At 37.0% G+C, this 19,819-nt stretch overlaps 2 protein-coding genes across 2 annotated transcripts; one reads left to right on the plus strand and one right to left on the minus strand.

The window, feature by feature from the left end:
- The first annotated feature begins 4 nt into the window (after nt 1-4).
- On the plus strand, nt 5-15,221 carry HGL1 (heteroglycan glucosidase 1). The gene is made up of 23 exons (XM_022289615.2): nt 5-358; nt 858-1,149; nt 1,815-1,883; nt 1,958-2,095; nt 2,187-2,304; nt 3,464-3,546; nt 3,713-3,808; nt 4,168-4,336; nt 4,409-4,551; nt 4,646-4,732; nt 4,948-5,133; nt 6,049-6,216; nt 6,444-6,564; nt 6,655-6,724; nt 6,843-6,930; nt 7,016-7,136; nt 7,435-7,628; nt 7,712-7,820; nt 8,808-8,963; nt 13,309-13,411; nt 14,216-14,389; nt 14,557-14,702; nt 14,839-15,221. The coding sequence occupies exons 1-23, from the start codon at nt 201-203 to the stop codon at nt 15,030-15,032; spliced, it is 3,183 nt and encodes a 1,060-aa protein (XP_022145307.1). The 5' UTR covers nt 5-200; the 3' UTR covers nt 15,033-15,221.
- A 2,466-nt stretch (nt 15,222-17,687) lies between these two features.
- On the minus strand, nt 17,688-19,445 carry KUF1 (KAR-UP F-box 1). The gene has a single exon (XM_088117232.1). The coding sequence runs from the start codon at nt 19,208-19,210 to the stop codon at nt 18,044-18,046; it is 1,167 nt and encodes a 388-aa protein (XP_087973358.1). The 5' UTR covers nt 19,211-19,445; the 3' UTR covers nt 17,688-18,043.
- Between the last annotated feature and the right edge of the window lie 374 nt (nt 19,446-19,819).

Genomic DNA, 19,819 nt, shown 5'->3' on the forward strand with positions numbered 1-19,819 from the left:
ACGCAATGGTGAATCTCTGCCATTTCTCACTTCTTGGCCATTGCAGAAGCTGAAACAAACACAAGGGCAGCAGCAACATGTGACACTGAAAAGACGTAGATTCAGAGAAACTTCACTACTTATTTAATCTTCAAAAATTATGATGAGGGCTGTTCATACTTTTTGGAAAATAATATTAAAAGTTAAAGAGTTGGAAAACGATGGAAGAAGCATCAGTATCGAGTGGCCTAGTGGGTGGAGCATGGGGATATATTCCTCGCCTTAATCGGACTCCCAATTTTCTATCTAATTTTTCTGCTACAACAGTATCCGGTGTTCCTCCTCGGGATTTGAAGAAGCTTCATCTTCCTCTTCCCAGGTTTTTTTTTTCTTCTCTCTTTACTTTGGATTTCGATGGGTTTCTTTTTTCTATTCTGAGGATTTAATGGAGAAAAGGCTGTCTCAATTTGATTACATTTTTTGGGTACTTCGGAAACTTTTTGGATTGGAAGTTGCTATTTCAATGTAGTCTATTAGCTCTGAGGAAGGAGAAAGTTCTAACAGTCTGTGTGATTTCAGAAATAAGATTCTGCTATTTATAGACTCTGATCCTTGAAATTCAGTTTCTCATAGACATCCTTTTTTAGTTTTCTTTTTGTATGGTGTGGCAAATCTTGGTCTACAAAATTGAGCTGTTTCTTTCGATTTTTTAAGTTCTGTTAAAGATTCTGAATGTTATGCGGTTAACCATGAGCAAATTATTCTCAATTTTAATTACCATGGTGATATTGTGATTCCAAAGTGTGGGTACTTGATCAAGGAGGCTTAACTATCTGAATGTTTTTGTTCTTTTTTTTTTCCCTCTCTGTGGGATGCAGGAGAAAGAAGATCAATCAGAAGTTGATTTCTGGAAGTTTTACGTGTAAAATGGCGGACGGAAAAGAGAGAGGAATCACAACAGATACTATCTCAGGGAATATGATTTTTGAGCCTATTCTGGAGGATGGGGTTTTTCGATTTGATTGTTCTTCACATGATCGAGCTGCGGCTTACCCGAGTTTTTCTTTCTTAAGATCCGAGGACAGAGACACGCCAATTTCTAGCCAAAAGCTTCCTACATATGTTCCTGTTTTTGAGTGTCTTCTTGGCCAGCAGATTGTTAAACTGGAGGTCTGTTTTTGTATAAATATTATCATTTGTTCTTGGCTAAATTACAAAAAAAACCCTGAACTTTGCCCTATATTTGAAAAATACCCTTATCCTTTCAATAGTTTCAATACTTCATAAGCGTTTCAAAAATGGTAAACATCCGTTAATATTTTGAATGGAAAGTTGACATGACAGAATCTAGAACAAAGTGACAATTAACGCGGAAGCTTGCTAGGATTAAGTTTGAAAAGAGAAGAAATGTGGAAAGAACTGCCGTTTATAAAAGGGGGATAAGGGCAAAAATTGGGTAGACATTGGCGAAGCAACTCTCTTTACAAGGGGAGAAGATTTTTAGGGCAAAATTGAGATGTTAATTGTCACGTTGTTTCAGATTCTGGCACGTCGACTTCCGTTCAAAATAAATTAACGAATGTTTGCTCAAAAGATATTTTTGAAATGTTGAAAGGTCAAAGGGTAGTATTAAAACTTTTGAAATGACAGTGGTATCTTTGAAACAGAGGTTAATTTAGCCTCAAAAGTCCAGGGCGAAGTTCAGGGTATTTTTTGTAATTTAGCCTTTGTTTTTTGGTCTCTGGCAGTTATCGGAAAAGTCACTGTATCATTCTTATAGTGTTATGTTCATATCTTCTTCTAGTATACTAGTTTGACAAACTTGACTTCTACAGCTTCCTGCTGGCACCTCCTTTTATGGAACTGGGGAAGTTAGTGGACAGCTTGAGCGAACGGGGAAAAGGGTAAGTTAATAATTTGGTATGCTTGATATTAGTTGGTTAATGCTTCTTGATTTTAGCAGTTCCCTCCCTTGTAGATTTTCACTTGGAATACAGATGCATATGGTTATGGTGCTGGAACTACATCTTTGTACCAAGCACATCCATGGGTGCTAGCCATTCTTCCAAATGGGCAGGCACTAGGTGTCCTTGCTGACACATCCCTGCGTTGTGAGGTACTTCAACAATTCGTCCTTGAAGTTACGATCTTCAGATATCTCACCTGTGATTGCTATTATAACGGTTAAAAAATCTGTATTATTGCAGATTGATCTGAGGAAAGATTCAATAATACAATTTGTTGCCCCTTCGTCATATCCTGTCATTACGTTTGGTCCATTTTCATCACCAACTGCAGTTTTGAAGGCCTTCTCTAGTGCAGTTGGTAATTTTATATTCAATTTGAAGTTTTTTCTGTATTGTTGCCTTGCTAAAACTCATAATATTTCCATGTCTACTGAGATCCAACTCATGCTAAACCAAAATAGGATGTAAGAAATCGTTTACGAGTTGCACTCTCAATTTTTCTTTGATGCTTGATTTGTAGGGAGGAGTGATTTCATTAACTACAGGAATTAATCTGTTTTCTGTAACATTGTATTAGTCTAATTTTCTTTTCTTTTTTCCTTTTAGATTTTGTGGAATCATCTACTGTTACTAAATGACTACTCATTGATCTGATCTGATCACTTGATGAGAGCCTACTTTTCTTCAAAATGGAAACGTACTTTATGTTGAGTATGTGGGTAAAGGCATTTGGATTCAACCACATGGATTAAGTAACCCCTTGTAGTTGCAAAGTTCGTGATTATAAGTAATTGGAAGTGTTAAATTAAGCGTAACATAAAAATATAAACTCTTGCAATTTATGGTAATCTAACAAGTTCATACTTGTTGAGTCTGTACCATTTTTCTGCAAATGCTGCTAAGATGCACTACCCTTACTGTTTCTTATCTCTAAGAAACCAAGTTTTCATTGAGGAAAAATGAAAGAATATACAAGGGACATACAAAAATAAGTTCGCCAAAAGGGGACCAACAAATAAGAGGAGACCACAATCCAAAAAATGACACCTAACTGGTAATTGCAAAAAGCCTTAGAAACCGACACCCACGCATAAAGGTATTAAATCTAACTAGCTCCCAAAGTTTCCCCAAGACCTCTCCACTGCTAAAAATTCTACTATTTCCTATGTTTGTTCTACTAGCTCCCAAATCTAATCGACACCTTTGCTGTTAGAATCAATCATTGAGATGAGATCTGGATTCCATTTGTAGGACTCTTAGTCCCATGTCTGTTTCTAAGGTTAAAAAAAAAAATCTAAATAAAGCTAACGAGCTGATTCTCTTCCTTCTGACATCAAAAGAACCACCTAATTATCTTTAACTTTTGGTTAATGTAATTATTGCCCATAAATTTGATTGTGAAAATTGAGTCATCATTATCTATTACTGGGATTTTAAATTTTTAAGTGTGTGCGGGCATGTGTGTTTAAAAACCTGCTGCTTTTGCTTTAAGCTTTAACTGGTTATTTTCCCACTAGGAACTGTGTTTATGCCCCCAAAATGGGCCTTAGGCTACCACCAATGCCGTTGGAGCTATGATTCTGCTGATAGAGTACTTGAGGTAGTTAGTAATGCTGAATTTATCTTGCATTTTATATTCCTGATTATGCAAAATTCAATGTACTTACCATTTTTAGTTAGAATTTAGTCTATTCCAGGCCCTATAAGGAATAGTTCAATGGCTAATTGGCTTATTTTTCTAATTTATAAGCAAACTACTTTTGTAGGTTTCGAGAACATTCCGAGAGAAAGATATACCCTGTGATGTTATATGGATGGATATAGACTACATGGACGGTTTCCGTTGTTTCACTTTCGACCCCGTATGTCAGTCTCTAACTGATCTCCATCAAAGGCCACTCTCTTTTAGTCATCTTGAATGAGATCATATGTGTAAATGGTTCTTCACATGCATATCTCTCCCTTTTTGGGGTTTTAACTTAGCTATCATATCTTTCCTATACATTCTAATTGGGAAGCTTTTACGTATTTCTTTGGCATCGTTTTGTGCTTTTGTATTTCATTGATTCAATGAAATCATCTCTTATCCAAAAAATGAAAAAAAAAGACTTAATTATAACATCTTTAGTACTTATTATGTTCTAGTAAAATAAATAGTTTGAATCAAGGACATAAAATATTGCAGTGACATGGAGAATAAATAATAGTGATACTATCTCAGGAACGTTTTGCTGATCCAAAAACTTTGGTGAATGAGCTTCACCAAATTGGTTTTAAAGCTATTTGGATGCTTGATCCTGGAATCAAACATGAAAAGGGTTATTTTGTCTATGACAGTGGTTCTGAAAAAGATATCTGGGTCCAAAAAGCTGATGGAGATCATTACGTAGGTAAGTGTCATCTTGTTATTGGCACTTAAATTGTGGTATTTGGATGGTAAAACCAATTCTTAATTGTCTTAGGTGAGGTCTGGCCTGGGCCTTGCGTTTTTCCTGACTTTACACAAGCTAAAGCTCGATCTTGGTGGGCAAATTTAGTCAAGGATTTTGTTTCTAATGGTGTCGATGGTATATGGAATGACATGAATGAACCAGCTATTTTCAAGGTAATTTTACATGTATATTCTTTTTTTTTCCCTCCCAAATCAGTGCTTGCATTTTTGTTAGTAATTGCCAGTTAACCTTATCACTTTTCTTCAGGCTGTCACAAAAACGATGCCCGAGAGCAACATTCACAGAGGTGACGAAGAATTCGGTGGTTGCCAGAATCATTCTTACTATCACAATGTATAGTCCCTAGCATAACCTTGAACCAATATTTTCCATAGCATAACCTTGAACCAATATTTTCCATACACACTTCAAAACTATTTTCTCGTAAATATTTTGGCCAGAATATACCCAAAGCATTCCTAAATGTGGTTTGAAAACTCTGCTTCACGATGTACAACATGCCATCTAATGTTTATTTAGCCATAAATAACACTGGTTGCCTACTTCAGGTGTATGGAATGTTGATGGCTAAGTCAACATATGAAGGCATGAAATTGGCTAAGAGTGATAGGCGTCCTTTTGTTCTCACTAGGGCTGGTTTTATTGGTAGCCAAAGATATGCTGCCACATGGACAGGTGATAACCTTTCAAGCTGGGATCATCTTCACATGAGTATCTCCATGGTACTTCAGTTGGTAAGTAGCAATTGGAGTAGTATTTTGAATTGAGCCTACGATACAACACGTTGTACTTCATTATTAAATATTCATATTGGTTATATTCACTTAGAAGTGGATGTGAAAATATGTCAACCAAGAAGATGATATCCTAGATTATCAATCAATTTGTAGAATAAAACACTGTTACAAGTAGTTAGTATTTTTATCATCTATGCAAATTTTCCTCTTCTATTTGCATATGTCATAATAGTTTTTGCTAAAATAAGACCCTTTTTTTTTTCCTTTACTTCTTTTCCAATGGTTGCAATCTACCTAACCTTAGTTAATTGAGTAGCCAAAAGTAGTTTGCGTTGGTGGAAGAATCAGCTGGCATGGATGCATGTGACCATATTTTTGATAGGAATGCTTTTGGGTAATTAGGGATATTAATAGAATAATAAGGGTAAACCATCATCAGTGGCTCATTGGTTCAAATGGGCTATTTTTAATTGAGAGGGAATGAGTTCAAACCTCATGACGGTCACCTAACTTAGGAACTAGTAATTCCTATGTGTTTTCCGACACCAAATGTTGTAGGGTTAGAAGGAATTTGTTATAAATAAAGTGAGGGGAAAGGGATGAAGGTAGAATTGTTTAGTGAGGTTTAGGCTTGAGTAAGAATACTCAGTAGAGGAGGGGTCCTCCTAACTCGAATTACTTGATACTTATCCTTTTGTTTTTCTTTCCTTATCAATATATTTCTCTGGTTCCTATTTTCATTACGTGTTTCTAAGATAAAAGGGTTGATTATGGGTTTGATAGGAGAGAAATGGCTGACATGGTGTTCAAAGCATATCCAATAGGATTGAATATAATTTAACTACCTACATAATTTAATAGGTATTATTCATAATCTCATTTCCTTCACTAGCCTCACTCCCTGTTCTTCAGGGACTCAGTGGTCAGCCACTATCTGGACCTGATATTGGTGGCTTTGCTGGAAATGCAACACCTAAGCTTTTTGGAAGGTGGATGGGAATTGGTGCTCTGTTTCCTTTCTGCCGTGGGCATTCTGAAACCAGCACTGCTGACCATGAACCATGGTCATTTGGAGAAGAGGTTTGTAATATTTATGAGAAAGATCATTTTTGTCCAGAAGATTGGGTGTGTAATTACTTGGACCTCACTCCATAAAATGACTAAGTGTGATGAATACCTTTATTTTCATGGGTTATAGGTTGTAATATTGCTAATTGTTTAATTAGCTGGTAGGTTTCAATTTTTATATTATCGACTCTTTCTGATATACTCAAATGATTTGAATGTTAACTTTGATCCTTTGTTAGTGTGAAGAAGTCTGCCGCCTAGCATTGAAGAGACGCTACCGCCTATTACCACATATATACACTCTTTTCTATATGGCTCATACGACTGGTGTTCCTGTTGCAACTCCTGTTTTTTTCGCTGGTGGATTCTCATACTTATCTTTTTTTTATATGTTTTCTTGATCATCCTAGTTCTTTTTTTTTTTTTTACTTTGATTTTAACATTTTGCAGATTCAAGAGATCCCAAATTGAGGAAAATTGAAAATTCTTTTCTTCTCGGTTCAATTTTAATCTATTCAAGGTTCTTGTTTCTTTTATTAAATATTGGCTTCTGGGTAATTTTTGGACATCAATGGTTAAGTAGGGGGTTGGTGGAGTATCAATCCAATTATTTTGTGCTAACACTAGTTCTTGAACAGCACTTTGCCCAATCAAGGGATGCACAATTTAAATTTTACATTGCCCAAGGGAGTTTGGTTGAGATTTGATTTTGATGACTCGCATCCGGTAAGTTCTGCTTGCTGATCTAATTGCTTTGTTTCTATCTTTCTTTCCTTATCTTTTTGCATGTGTTTTGATTGGGCCATTTCAGGATCTACCAGCCTTATTTTTGCAAGGTGGATCAATTGTTCCTCTAGGTCCTCCTCATCAGCATACTGGAGAGGCAAATCCATCTGATGACATTTCTCTTCTCGTGGCTTTGGATGAAAATGGTGATGTTATTGTTCTTTGTCTGACGCGCAAATAGTTATATTCTTATCTGTGTAATGAGTTCCATTTTTCTTCACTTGAAAAGTGTAGACTGATTTAGTAATGAGGACCATTTATTACTTGAAGCCCACTCTAGGATAGTCTTCATTCTATGCCAGACTAAAAATATGAAAGTTTTTGTTTATAATTTAGAGAAATTGTAGAATATCTCTGGATTTGGGTGCTTTTACAAGGCAGAATCAGCATATCTTGGCATCTCTTTTCTGATGGAAGTTTAATAATTTTCAATCTTATTTACAGGAAAGGCTAAGGGTGTCCTATTTGAAGATGATGGTGATGGATACGGTTTCAGCTTAGGTGCATACCTATTGACACATTATGTTGCAGAACTAGAATCTTCGGTTGTTACTGTTCAAGTTTCGAGAACTGAAGGATCATGGACAAGGCCAAAACGGCATCTACATGTTCAAATATTACTTGGTGGAGGGGCCAAGGTATATTGTTTTTGTTAGTGGACATTAATTGAGGTCCCCTGGGCTCTATGTAAGATTCATATTCTAATTCTCTATACCTCCAGATTGAGGCTTGGGGCATAGATGGTGATGTTTTGCAAGTGACTTTACCCTCTGAACAACAAGTGGCTGACCTGGTAGCCATCAGCGAGAAGGAATATCATCATCGATTAGGTAGTAGTGCTGCTCCTGTCTTGTTCTCTTCTGGCTTATGTTTCAACATATAGTTTTTATATGGGAAAGAAAATTTCATAAATGAATGTGATATACAAAATGGAGAAAATGCCCCAAACACGACCAAGGAGTTACAAAACTTATCCAATTGGCCATGATGCAAGGAAAATCATAATTACAAAAGAATTAGACAGAACCCTTCAAAAGGAAGGGACAAGAACCACGAAATGCCAAATTTCTTGCCAAGGTCTATCTGAATCTTGAAAAAAAATTGGGCCAGACAAATTTCTCCTCCATCTTGATGTTTTACTTTTAACAGATCAATAGGCCTATATATGGGATCTAGCCATGTTCTACTATAGATTTGTTGTTTATTTTTTCACTTATATTCTTTAGTTTTGCCGACATATTATTAAACCACCATGAATAGGTCCAATGGTCAAAAGACTAATTATACACTCAGATAGTTTTAAGGTCATTGTTCCAACTACGTTTACCCCCTCCCTAGAATATATAATTTTGAATTTTTTGAAATTTTTTGATGCTGAATGTTGTAAGATCGAGTAGTTGTCCTATTGGATTAGCCAAAGTGCACAAGAGCTAGATTGAACACCTCAATTATCAAGGGAAAAATGGTCAACGATTTTACATGTACTATAAATTATGAGACATTTTCTCCTATATTCCTATTTCTGTGTTTAGGCTCAATACACTTAGTCTAAGCTTTAAAATTTGTTCTCGGACCTTTTCCTAGTGTCTTAACATTTATTTGGTTCTCTAACTGCAGCTTGCATTGCACTGAGAAAAGCTGTCTTCTTAATGTTAATTAATTCAAAAGAGTTTAAATTTTTAGGATCGTAGGATGTAGACAGTTCTTGTTGGGCAATGTTTCGGCTAACATAGTTGACAGTTAACAATTAATGCATTCTTGAGTTTCATTTATCTCCATTCTTACTTATGATTTATTATTCAATGACTGTCGTGTAGAAATTGCTAAGACTTTGCCAGATGTCGAAGATGTTCCTGAACACAAGGGAGTGGCACTTTCAAAGATTCCTGTTGAACTGAAAGGTGCCCATTGGTCTGTTAAAGTCATTCCCTGGATTGGGGGGAGAATAGTTTCCATGACACACCTTCCTTCAGGTAATAACTTTATCATTGTTCTAATATTTTTTTAAGTAATTCAGACAACGTAATCGATATTACTTTTCTTTTAATGTAATGGGGCATGTTATAGGTCTCAGATGACCTATCTCAGCAAATTCCACTAGTAAAACAGCCAAAAAAGTTCCCTAGCTCTTTGAGAGGCCAGGATCTCTCTTCCTCGGAACAAATTCTAAGTCCAGAAAATACCAAAATAATAGAATGCCTGTGCAGGGGCTCTTCCCTCACGTACTAATTCACACACCGACTGTGCCATAGCTCTATATTCTGATTCAGCACTCGATCGAATTCTTGATCTGCAGAACCAGTCGAGCATCATCCTGTAACCAAGCTTTCTTGCTCTCATCCTTAGGCGGATCCTCAGTTATGTGATCGTCCATATCAATACTTCGCAAAAAAAGACGAAAATTGATTTTCCATGAAGAATAGTTTGATCCATTCAACTTGTGTTCTGTGATTTTTTGATATCATTGGGATCACCTCAGAAGTTACGATTGATTTCTTCTCAGCCATAACAAACAAGCGAACTTATTTGAACAAAACGACAGAACCAAATCAAACCACTTGAACCAAACAAAACAGGCGGCGGTCGGCGGCGGCGGCGGTCGGCGGTGGTGGTGTTGGATAGCAATGAACAAAAAACCCTAAGGCACAAAACCCTAATGGGCACAAAACCCTAATGGCGCAAAACCCTAATGGGCGCAAAACCCTAATGGGCATCAAAACCCTAATGGGCACAAAACCCTAAGGAGCCAATGATTTCGAAAGAATTGAATGAAGGATGGAGAATGCTAGGTTAGTCGAAATATGGTTTTCGGTTCAAGGATGCAAAGGGGGACCAGTACAAAAAATGCACTCCCACTACCTGTCACACTTTGTCCCTTGTCATCCTTTGTCCTTCGTGTATAAATAAATTGTTGGCAAACTAAGTCTTAAGAATGAATAAACCACCACTCAACCCAAAAGCTTAAGCTGATGGGTTGGGTAAATTTAATTCATTTATATGGATTCTAACACTCCCCCTCACTTGTGGGCTTGGAAAACATCAAGACCCAACAAGTGGAAATAATAATAAATGGGGAAGAAACGATAATGTAGGGGTTCGAACATAGGACCTCCCGCTCTGATACCATCTTAAGAATGAATAAACCACCGCTCAACCCAAAAGCTTAAGCTGATGGGTTGGGTAAATTTAGTTCATTTATATGGATTCTAACACTAAGGAATGATGCTCTCGAAGTAAGGAACTAGAACCTGTTCTTTGAAGTCTCACCATAGTAATTGGTGAAGATAATAATTTTAGGCTGATAGCCATATTATTCACTTCACTTTCATTGTGGTTTCATTCTCTTCTAAAAAATTTATGTTCCATGTCCAATTGACATATCTCAAATTGGACTCGTTCTCTCAATTATAGGAGCATCTAGCTAATAACCTTACTCCTGATGATTCTCGGCAAGGTGCAGTCAGGATTTTCTGTTCTGTCTAAGACTCTATCATTCAGAATTTAAATTCTCTGCTTCTTTTCCATTATCTTTTTGTTTTCAGCCATTATGATACTGCAAGTACTTTTCTTTTCTAGGGAGTAAGGTAGAGAGAGAGATATTTTCTGAAGTAACATATGGAGGAAGGGTAATTCAGGGTAGGTATAGGGCTAGAATAGATGCTTGTGGCGTTTCAATTGCAATTACAAACAAACTCAACCTTGATAAATTATTGGTGGAGGCTACTATGCCGTGGCTGGTAGTTTATCTGTTGAATGTTTTTTTAATAAGAAACTATGCTTTCATTGAGAAGAATGAAAAAAGATACAAAAACAAGAAGGGCATAGAAAAAAATAGCCCTGCAAGAGGTAACCCCCTAAATAAAAGGCTCCAATCCAAAAGAATGATGCCTAACTGATAATTACAAAAAGCCTTAGTGATCGATCCCCATAAAGAAGTATTAAATCTAATGAGATCCCAAACATAATCCACAGTTTTTTCTACCCCTAAACAATCTACTGTTCTCTTCAGCAAAATACCCCATAAAGTAGCCAGAAAACACGTTTGCCACAAAAAACGACCCCTGTCATGAAAAGGGGGAATAACAGCACTTCCTCCATCATCACCCTATACACTCTAGAACGGACCCACACTATTCAAAACATCTGAAGAACCGAAGCCATAAATCCTGCGCGAAGTGACAGGTCCACAACAAATGCTCGAGGTCCTCCGAGGCACTCCTACAGATAACACACCACTGCGGACCTAGACAAAAGGAAGATATCCTCTTAATACGATCCATGTTATTGACTTTTCCAGGAAAGACTTGCCACCCAAAGAACTTAATCTTCTTTGGAATTTTAATCTTCCAAAGAAAGGTGAACCAAGGGGTTGATGGGGAAGAAGAAGAAGGAGAAGACGGGGAGTTCAGGATATGGAAGAAGGAGCTACAAGAAAAACCTTTCGAAGGGTTGGGGTCCACACCCTCACATCCTCCCTCCTAGAATAGAAGGAAACTTCGGACAACAGACGTGGAAACCTCTAAAGTTTCACGATCTATCAAGGAACGAGTAAGCCCCAAAGAAAAGGATGGAACCACCCCCCTTAGGACTCATAATCTCAGCCACTGAAAGAAGCTTCTTTTATGAAAGATAGTAAATCTGAGGGAACGCAAGGCACATAGGTTTATCTCCTACCCAAGTTTCCTCCCAGGAGTAAGTATTAAGACCCTCCCTCACAACATAACGTAAGGATTGAGAGAAAACAGGAAAACACAAAGCAATAGCCTTCCAAGGATTGTAGTTGCTCACTAGACCCACCTACCAGAATCTAATCAAACGGATGCAGCCCATACTTGCTCACGATAATCCTTCGCTACAAGGCATTAGATTCATGGAAGAAACGCCACAATCATTTAGCCAATAAAGCCTCGTTCCTAAGCCTCAAATTCCCAATGCCCAGGACACCCACTTCCAGTGGCTTAGACACCTCTTTCCAGTTAACGAGAATGTTTGAGAGAGAAATTACAAAATGTATTTCAAATCTTTATCTAATGGTTACTAGAGGTGTATAGATTTTAGATTTGCATCCATCATTAGAAGTAGCCACACTGCAGCGACCTCATTCAATAATTTTTTCTTAGCTTGACTCAAATAAGTTATAGGTTGGGTGAGATGAGAGAGAAAAATTGTTACATTGATAGATTTAGATGTAGGGAAAGATAAAGGTGTTTAATCATACGAGGTTGTGGTGTTGGACCTACTACTACAGAACGCAACTTGACCCAGAGAAGCTGGCGGGTTGCGTAAAGCTGGCAGACTGATGAGGTTGGGTCTGGTTTTGTAATTTTTCTGTTCAAATTTCAATGGATATAAATTCTTGAGGGCCCAGTTTTTGTTGATAATAATGTATAGAACTGTTGATTCACAGAGAAGAGAAACTATCAGTACTTGGGTATATGATAGAACCCACTTCCATTATTGATAATTTAGATATGGTAAATGTCGGGATAATTTGAGAGCTCCCTGATCTCTCCTAATACCTGACCCACCAAAATGCCAAAAGGATACCCTCCTCCTCGTGATGCTAGCGTATATAACGACATTCGCATGATTTATTTATAATTTCATATTTAGTATGGTCATGAATTCTGTAAATTTTTGTGTCTCAAAACTAGGAAGTTTTGATTGTGATTTAATGCACACTAATTGTCAGTCAATATAAAGTTCTCTTACGCTGTGTTATACTATACGCTCTAGTGGTGAAAATTAGAAGGATAGGATAGACAAATTGAAGATAGCTTAATGAAAATTGAAAACTACCCTCAAAGAGGCAGCATCGAGGAATCAGAAAGCCTCGAGATTTTTTACTCTCCCTCTAGCTAAGATTAGCTGGTTGTTTACTAAGAATCTAACCTACTTCCCACCTGCAGAGATGTATTTTTTTCCCTCCCCAAGCAACTCTAGTACTTTTCTCATGTCTTAAACTCCTATAACTAACTATTATTTTTCATTAATTCCATCTATCTTTAATTTACAAATTTCCTTAACTACCCTTGCATATCAGCTGATCACCATCCATTTCCCATGCCTAGAAATGGAATGCATAATCCCAAGTGGCGGAGTCTTAGTATGGTTGCAAACAATTACATGATTTCAAGGAAGACCACTGTGATGGTTATCTTTATATTATAGCTTTGCTTTGATCTAACAACATTTGTTCTAATAATTATGAGATTGTCATTTATATTTTAGACTAATCATTATTATAATGATGGTTTCTTTCGCTAAAAAATTATTATAATGATGGTGTTTCTTATATCTATTTCTGTGAGTGCTCAGGTATACAATGGCTCCAAAGCAAGATTGATATTAATGGTTATGAAGAGTTTAGTGGTACAGAGTACCTATCTGCTGGATGTACCGAGGAATATAGCATCATTGAGTAAATTCCCCAACCTATGCTTGAATAACTTCATTACGTCATTCTGTAACCGGTATCTACGTTTAGGAAGTTTCATTTTCTATACTAGTCATTTGACCTAAACTTTCAATTTCATCCAATTAACGCTAAGCTTGAGTAACTTATGCAATTAATACATCGTCAAAACTGAATTAGAAAATTGCTCTCGAGTCAACCAATAAATCACACAAAATCCAACCAATAAAATGCTCAAGATAAAGCTACATAAATATCCAAGTTGAAGTATAAAGATACTCTAACCTAACAACAAATTTAAGTAGGCAGAAAAATGCTGAAACTGAACGATAAAACGTTGGAACTAAGCTACCAGAATTATTAGTTCCCACAGAAATAGTTTTGGTGAACCGAAGTTTTCATAGCTAGCCACAGATTTTTATAGAAGATAAACTTTGACAAATTGAAGGTATTAATTGCTCTGCTTATTCAAGTTTACAGTTGAAACTAATAAATTGAGCCAGGTACATGAAACTTTCTCTTAAATTTTATTAAATAGCATTGGACTGCCAGTTTTTGAGACTCTAGTTATATCTGCTGCTTGGCTGGTGTCTGAAACTACATCACAAGTCAAGCTATTCAAGATTTCAGATGTACCATTATAATGCACATCCTACTCCTCACCTGAATGGAAATAGATCATTTAAAATGACAATGAGAAACTGCGGCATAGCCGTGGGTCAGAAATCAAAATTTTGAAATAACTAGTGCTTTCCCTTTCTTATTATTTGATATAAAACGGTTCGATTTATTGTACTACTGTTCTTTCAGTCGGAACTTCGAGCATGCAGGCGATGAGGAATCTCTTGAATTGGAAGGTGATATTGATGGAGGGTTAGCTCTAAGACGAAAAATATACATTCCAAAGGATTATGCTAGAGTACTTCAGATTAACTCCAGCATTATAGCTGTTAAAGTAGGTGCTGGTTCTGGTGGATTCTCAAGGTTTTCCCCCTCAAATATTACTATATGCTATACTTTATCCTCAACTTTGTGAGATATTTTCATCAACCATTGATAGAAAATTGGATGTTTGGAAGAGTACAAGTTTGAAAAGTTGAAGAGATCTATTTATTTGTCCAATTATATATATTTGGATATTTTTTTTGCAGGTTGGTTTGCTTAAGGGTCCACCCAATGTTTAACCTTTTACATCCCACGGAATCTTTTATCTCATTCACATCCATTAACGGATCTGTGCATGAAATCTGGCCAGAGTCTGGGGAACAGTTTTTTGAAGGAGATCTTTTACCTAATGGTAATCATTTTCTCTAACTTATCACAGAAAAGTAGCTCTGTTCAATATGATCTGAAAGAACTCTTATGTGTTCTTAACCTTAGAGTCTCTTTCTTGCTAAAGAAAAGTCAAATTCTCACTGTAATGAACATTCCAGGTGAGTGGAAGCTGGTTGATAAATGTCTGGGATTGGCATTAGTCAACAAATTTAACATTAAGGAGGTTTATAAGAGTTTCATCCACTGGGGAACTGGAACAGTCAACCTGGAGCTATGGTCGGAACAGAGACCCGTGTCTAAGCAAACACCGATTCGGATCTCGCACAGTTACGAGGTGATCCAAATCCCCTGATTCTTGCAATGTAGAAATGTTGACTTGTTAAGTTTCAAGCTTTAAAGCTTTTATCCCATGTCCTGTTCTTAATCAAAGTTCCCTTCCTGAATAAGTTGTGTTCTCCACAAATCATATTGCCATTACCTGAACAACTAAACAGGTCAAGTGAGAACAGTTTATCAAATAAATTTGGCATGATTTCATTTACCCTTCTCTCTTTTTGTTTGTTTGTGTTTGTTTTTTCTGGTTGGCTTTGTGTTTGAGTGCAAGTAGAAGTTAATTTACTTTTTTGAGTCTAACAAACAAATAGGCGGAGATTTAAATCTCCGACCTTTTTACTAGATTATTTTGATGTTTGATTCAATACCCATAAAAATAATTTTGAACTACTCCCCATTAAATATTTCGTCAAAATGTCCCTAAGAAGTCATGAGTTCAATTCCCACAACGTACTTAAATATTTGGTCAAATGTACTCTTCGCGTGCTTTCTCACACTACTTTGACTTTTTCCAAAAACACTTTAGATCAGTTGAAAATCATGATTATTGAGTGAAAAGTATTTTTTGTCGCGACAAAAGACTTTTTTATGCTAAAAATAACCTCCTCTTTATTTTATTTCTTTACCTACTCTACTTTGCTTGCTTCTTTTTGGGCGGTGGCAGAGCAGGTAAACTAATGTCTTCAACAATTTAATTAATTTACTTTACTCTAATATTTAAAGAAAAAGCAATGATGGATGAACTTTTATTTTAAAAAATGTGATACTTACAGATTTATTATAATAGACTTCTTTTTGAGTTTTGACGTAAAAGGGGTTTCTTGTTAGTCTTTTGTTGAAATTGTTTTATTTCACTTCCAAAAGTGTTAATTGGAAGTTTTAAATTTTCATTTTCTTGATATATGTATATTTATTAATTTCATGCTATTTTTATTGATATTATCATGCTTATCACAATTTTTAAAACTAAAATAATAATAAACTATTTCCCTTGGTACATATTTGACACTTAAAAAATGTTAAATATACATTTTTTTTTTGACAATATTTATTCCTGACAGTGGAAAGGTGTCGAATATACTTTATATATACATATACATATATATATATATATATATATATATATATTATTTATTTATTTATTTAGAGTTCCAACTTGTATAGAATTTTTATTTATTTGATGTTATTTTCCTTTAACTGACGATACACGAGGAAAATATTGATTTTATCTCTTGAACTTGACTAGATTAATCAAATCTTTTCCATAAATTTTTAATTTCCTCTGGTTAGAACTTTAGACTTAGATATGTTTTATACAACTTTCACTACATTCACTCACTAATTTTAACAAAAAGCTAATTTTAAAATTCACTAATTTCAGCACAAATAAACTATCATAAAAAAAAAATAAGCATGATCAATGCACAAGAATGGCCATTAAATCTTTCAAAGTCCATAAATTTCAACAACAAGCTTAGCTGGCTTCACTCTAAATCTCATCAATTTCATACTAAACCACTATTTTGTAATTTCATTAAATCTACGTTAGAATATAATTTGTCAGAAGTTAAAAAATTGCAACACTTATTCCTGTTTAGTTCGTCTCCCTCGACATTCCTCACTTCTCTACTCCTTCCTCTAATACCTCCATAGAACAAATTGACCATCTCAAAATGAATTGGGTCCTAAAGTAGTTTGCTTCTAGTCTTTTGAGATTTTGAATTCTACTAGCAATGAAGCGAAGATTGATTTGCCATATATGTCAATCTAACTCAAAAGCATCCATAGTTGACTTCAATTTTGTTTCTCATTTTCAATAAATCGAAAACTAGTTCAATCACGTCTTGTTTTCTTTTCATGTGAATTCAGAAAGTAAGCAAAGACCTAACCAATCAAAATTCAAACACGTAAACCAAAGGTCTCTTAAATATCCACCATCAACTTTGAAGAGATCATAAAGCAAGAACGAGTGAGTAAGTTAAGATTCATTTGGTAACATTTCAATTTTTTATTTTTTATCCTATTTCTCAAAAAAATGAGAAACAAACATGTTTGATAACCCATTCCGTTTTCTCGTTTCTAAATTTTGATAAACATTTTCAAAAAAAGGCTAAATTTTAGAAACTACAAAAAGTCATTTGTCAATTTCAGTTCAACTAATATGTGTTCGTATCGAACTCAACAAATGGAAGACGGTTGGCTGGTCGGAAATTTTCAAATACAAGCTAACTCAAGATTATCAAATTTTAGACAGTACAGCTGTTTCAATCTCCCACTTGGCCAATGTGATTCCTCCTATCCCCAATCAAAGAAAGTGACAAAAAAAAAAACAAAGGGAAAAAAAATCAAAGGAAGAGATGAAATGGAGACAATGGAAGCAAAGCTACAGAGCTTATGCGTTACGGGGAAGAGATGGCCAAAGAAGAACCAGAGTTATCAGGGGAAGGAACAACAACACAGGGAGCAAACAAACGTGATCCTCAAACTTCAAAAGAATGAGTAAATGTTCTAAGCTATGCTTATATCGACAACAAACTTACTTAAAAACTAAAATCATCTCGAACTCGTTTAAAACCTGTTAAAATCAAATTTTGACCATGTAGCCAAACCATAGAAGGAAAAAAAAAAGAAGAAAAATCATTCATCCAAGCAGCAAATAGCCAACAACCCAGCATAAGTATAACTTTGAATGATAAATTTGAATCTCATTTATGGTATTATAAACAAACAAACAAACAGTAAAATTTCTATTTCCCTTATAGCATTCAATTGTTTACCAATAAAATTGCTGCATTTCCCACCAAAACAATACAATAAACACCAAATTAAACATCTGCTCTCCTTTAAACCGACAAAATTTCACTTTTTTTCTCTGTTTTCCCCCTCCCCAAAACATCAATTAATTAAATCTCGGTATTATCTACTAAATATATATATTTTTTAATATACTAAACAGACACTATTAAAAAAAAAAAAGTCAAAAAAGAAAAATGAAAAACAATTTCGTGGTTGTAAGTAACGGACGGACCATTAAGACTCCGGCGCGGCCATTCTCGGCAGCACGTGGACGGCGACGACCTCCATCCCGGCCGGGGCCGGCTCGAACCAGAGCCTCGGCGGCGACGCGGCCACGTCCACCACCGCGATTTCCCCTCTACTTCCGCCGCCGCAGACGACGCACGCTCTCCCGCCGCCGGCCGCCATCTGCACCGCCCCTTTGAGCCTATTCGACTCCATCATCTCCTCCCACAAATCCCTCTCCGGATCGTACCTTCGAAAACTACCGCTCCCCTCCTCCACCACATACATGACCTCCTCATCCATGGCCGCCACCGGCCCTCTCCACCCTCCGATCATCCCCTCCGGCATCTCCTCCCACTCATCCTTCTCCAGATCGTACACCGCCCCTTCCTTCGCCGCATCCCCTTTCACATTCACCATACACAGCTTCCCCCTCCACCCCACAGCATCAATCGCGTCTCTGCTGAATCTCCCATCCTTCAACCCACTCACCTTCTCCCAAACCGACCGATCACCTCCGCCGCCGGGTTTCAACTCCCATCTCTCGACGGAGCGAGCGACGTCGGAGGAGAAGAATGACCCGATTCCGCTGGCGACGTAGACGGATCCGCGGAGGGCTCCGGCGGCGCACCACCGGCGGGGGCTGTCGAGGGGTGGGCCGAACTCCCAGGAGCCGGAGAGAGGGGAGAAGATGAGAGGGCGAGGGAGGGCTGGGGCGAAGTTGTCGGCGGTGGCGGCGAGGAGGACGAGCTTGCCGGCGACGGCGATGGACTGGACGGGGAGATTCCGGGAAATGAAGGAGGGGTGGCGGATCGCGAGATTCAACGGCGGGCGATTTGGGGGAAGAGGGAGGGGGTTCCATTTAGCAGAGATTGGATCGAAATTGAAGAATTGGAGGGAATTGGGAGAGGGGTTTGATGGAGGAGAGAGAGAGGAGGAGGAAACGACGGCGTATAGAGAGAGAAAAGGGGGAAACGAAGGGGAATAGATGAGGCGCCGCCATGAACGGCAGACGGAGAAGAGGAGGGAAGGTGGGAGATGGGAGAGGCAGAAGTGGGCGACGTCATCGGGAAGATCCGGGAGGAGGGGCGGAGAGGGGCGGTGGTGGAGAGCCAGTTTCCGGCGCTTGGAGGGGGAGTCAAAGGGGACGGCGGGGGAAGTGGCAGCGGTGACCATCAGAAGGGGGGCGGCGGAGGAGGAGAGGGAGATCGGAGAAAGCGGCGATTGAGAAAAAGAATCAGAGAGTTGCCGTTCTTCATCTCTGGTTTTGGATTTGGATCATTTTGATTCGACGGCGTAAAGTTATTATTCGTCAGAAAACCAAAAGAAAAGCCAACAGTCAGTTCCTCCTTTTGAATCGCCCAAATATTGCCTTATATTATATGCCCACACAATTCCTTCACAACACTTTTCTTCTTTCCCTATATAATATATAATATAAAATATATATGTGTGTGTGTGTGTGGTAAAATTACAAATTGGGTCTTTTTATCAAAAAAAAGTCAAACTATTTTTCTAGTTAAAGTAATTAGGAATAAAATTGAATTTTGTGTTTGATAAAATCCAACGTTAAAACATGTATAATTAAAAATACAGAAACTTATTAGATACTATTTAAAATTCAAAATCTATTAGAAAAAACTTATAGATCTATTAAAGATACATTACACATCATTTTATAATTTAATCTTTGTACATCTTATCTAATATTTAGATTTAGATTTTTCTTTTTATAAAAAAGAAAGAGCAAAAAGACTATTTTGTTTATTATTTTTTTTTTTTGAA

The sequence above is a fragment of the Momordica charantia genome (genome assembly GCF_013281855.1).
Source record: "Momordica charantia cultivar OHB3-1 chromosome 10 unlocalized genomic scaffold, Mcharantia_2.0 BLBB01000010.1, whole genome shotgun sequence".
Classification (NCBI taxonomy): Eukaryota; Viridiplantae; Streptophyta; class Magnoliopsida; order Cucurbitales; family Cucurbitaceae; genus Momordica; species Momordica charantia.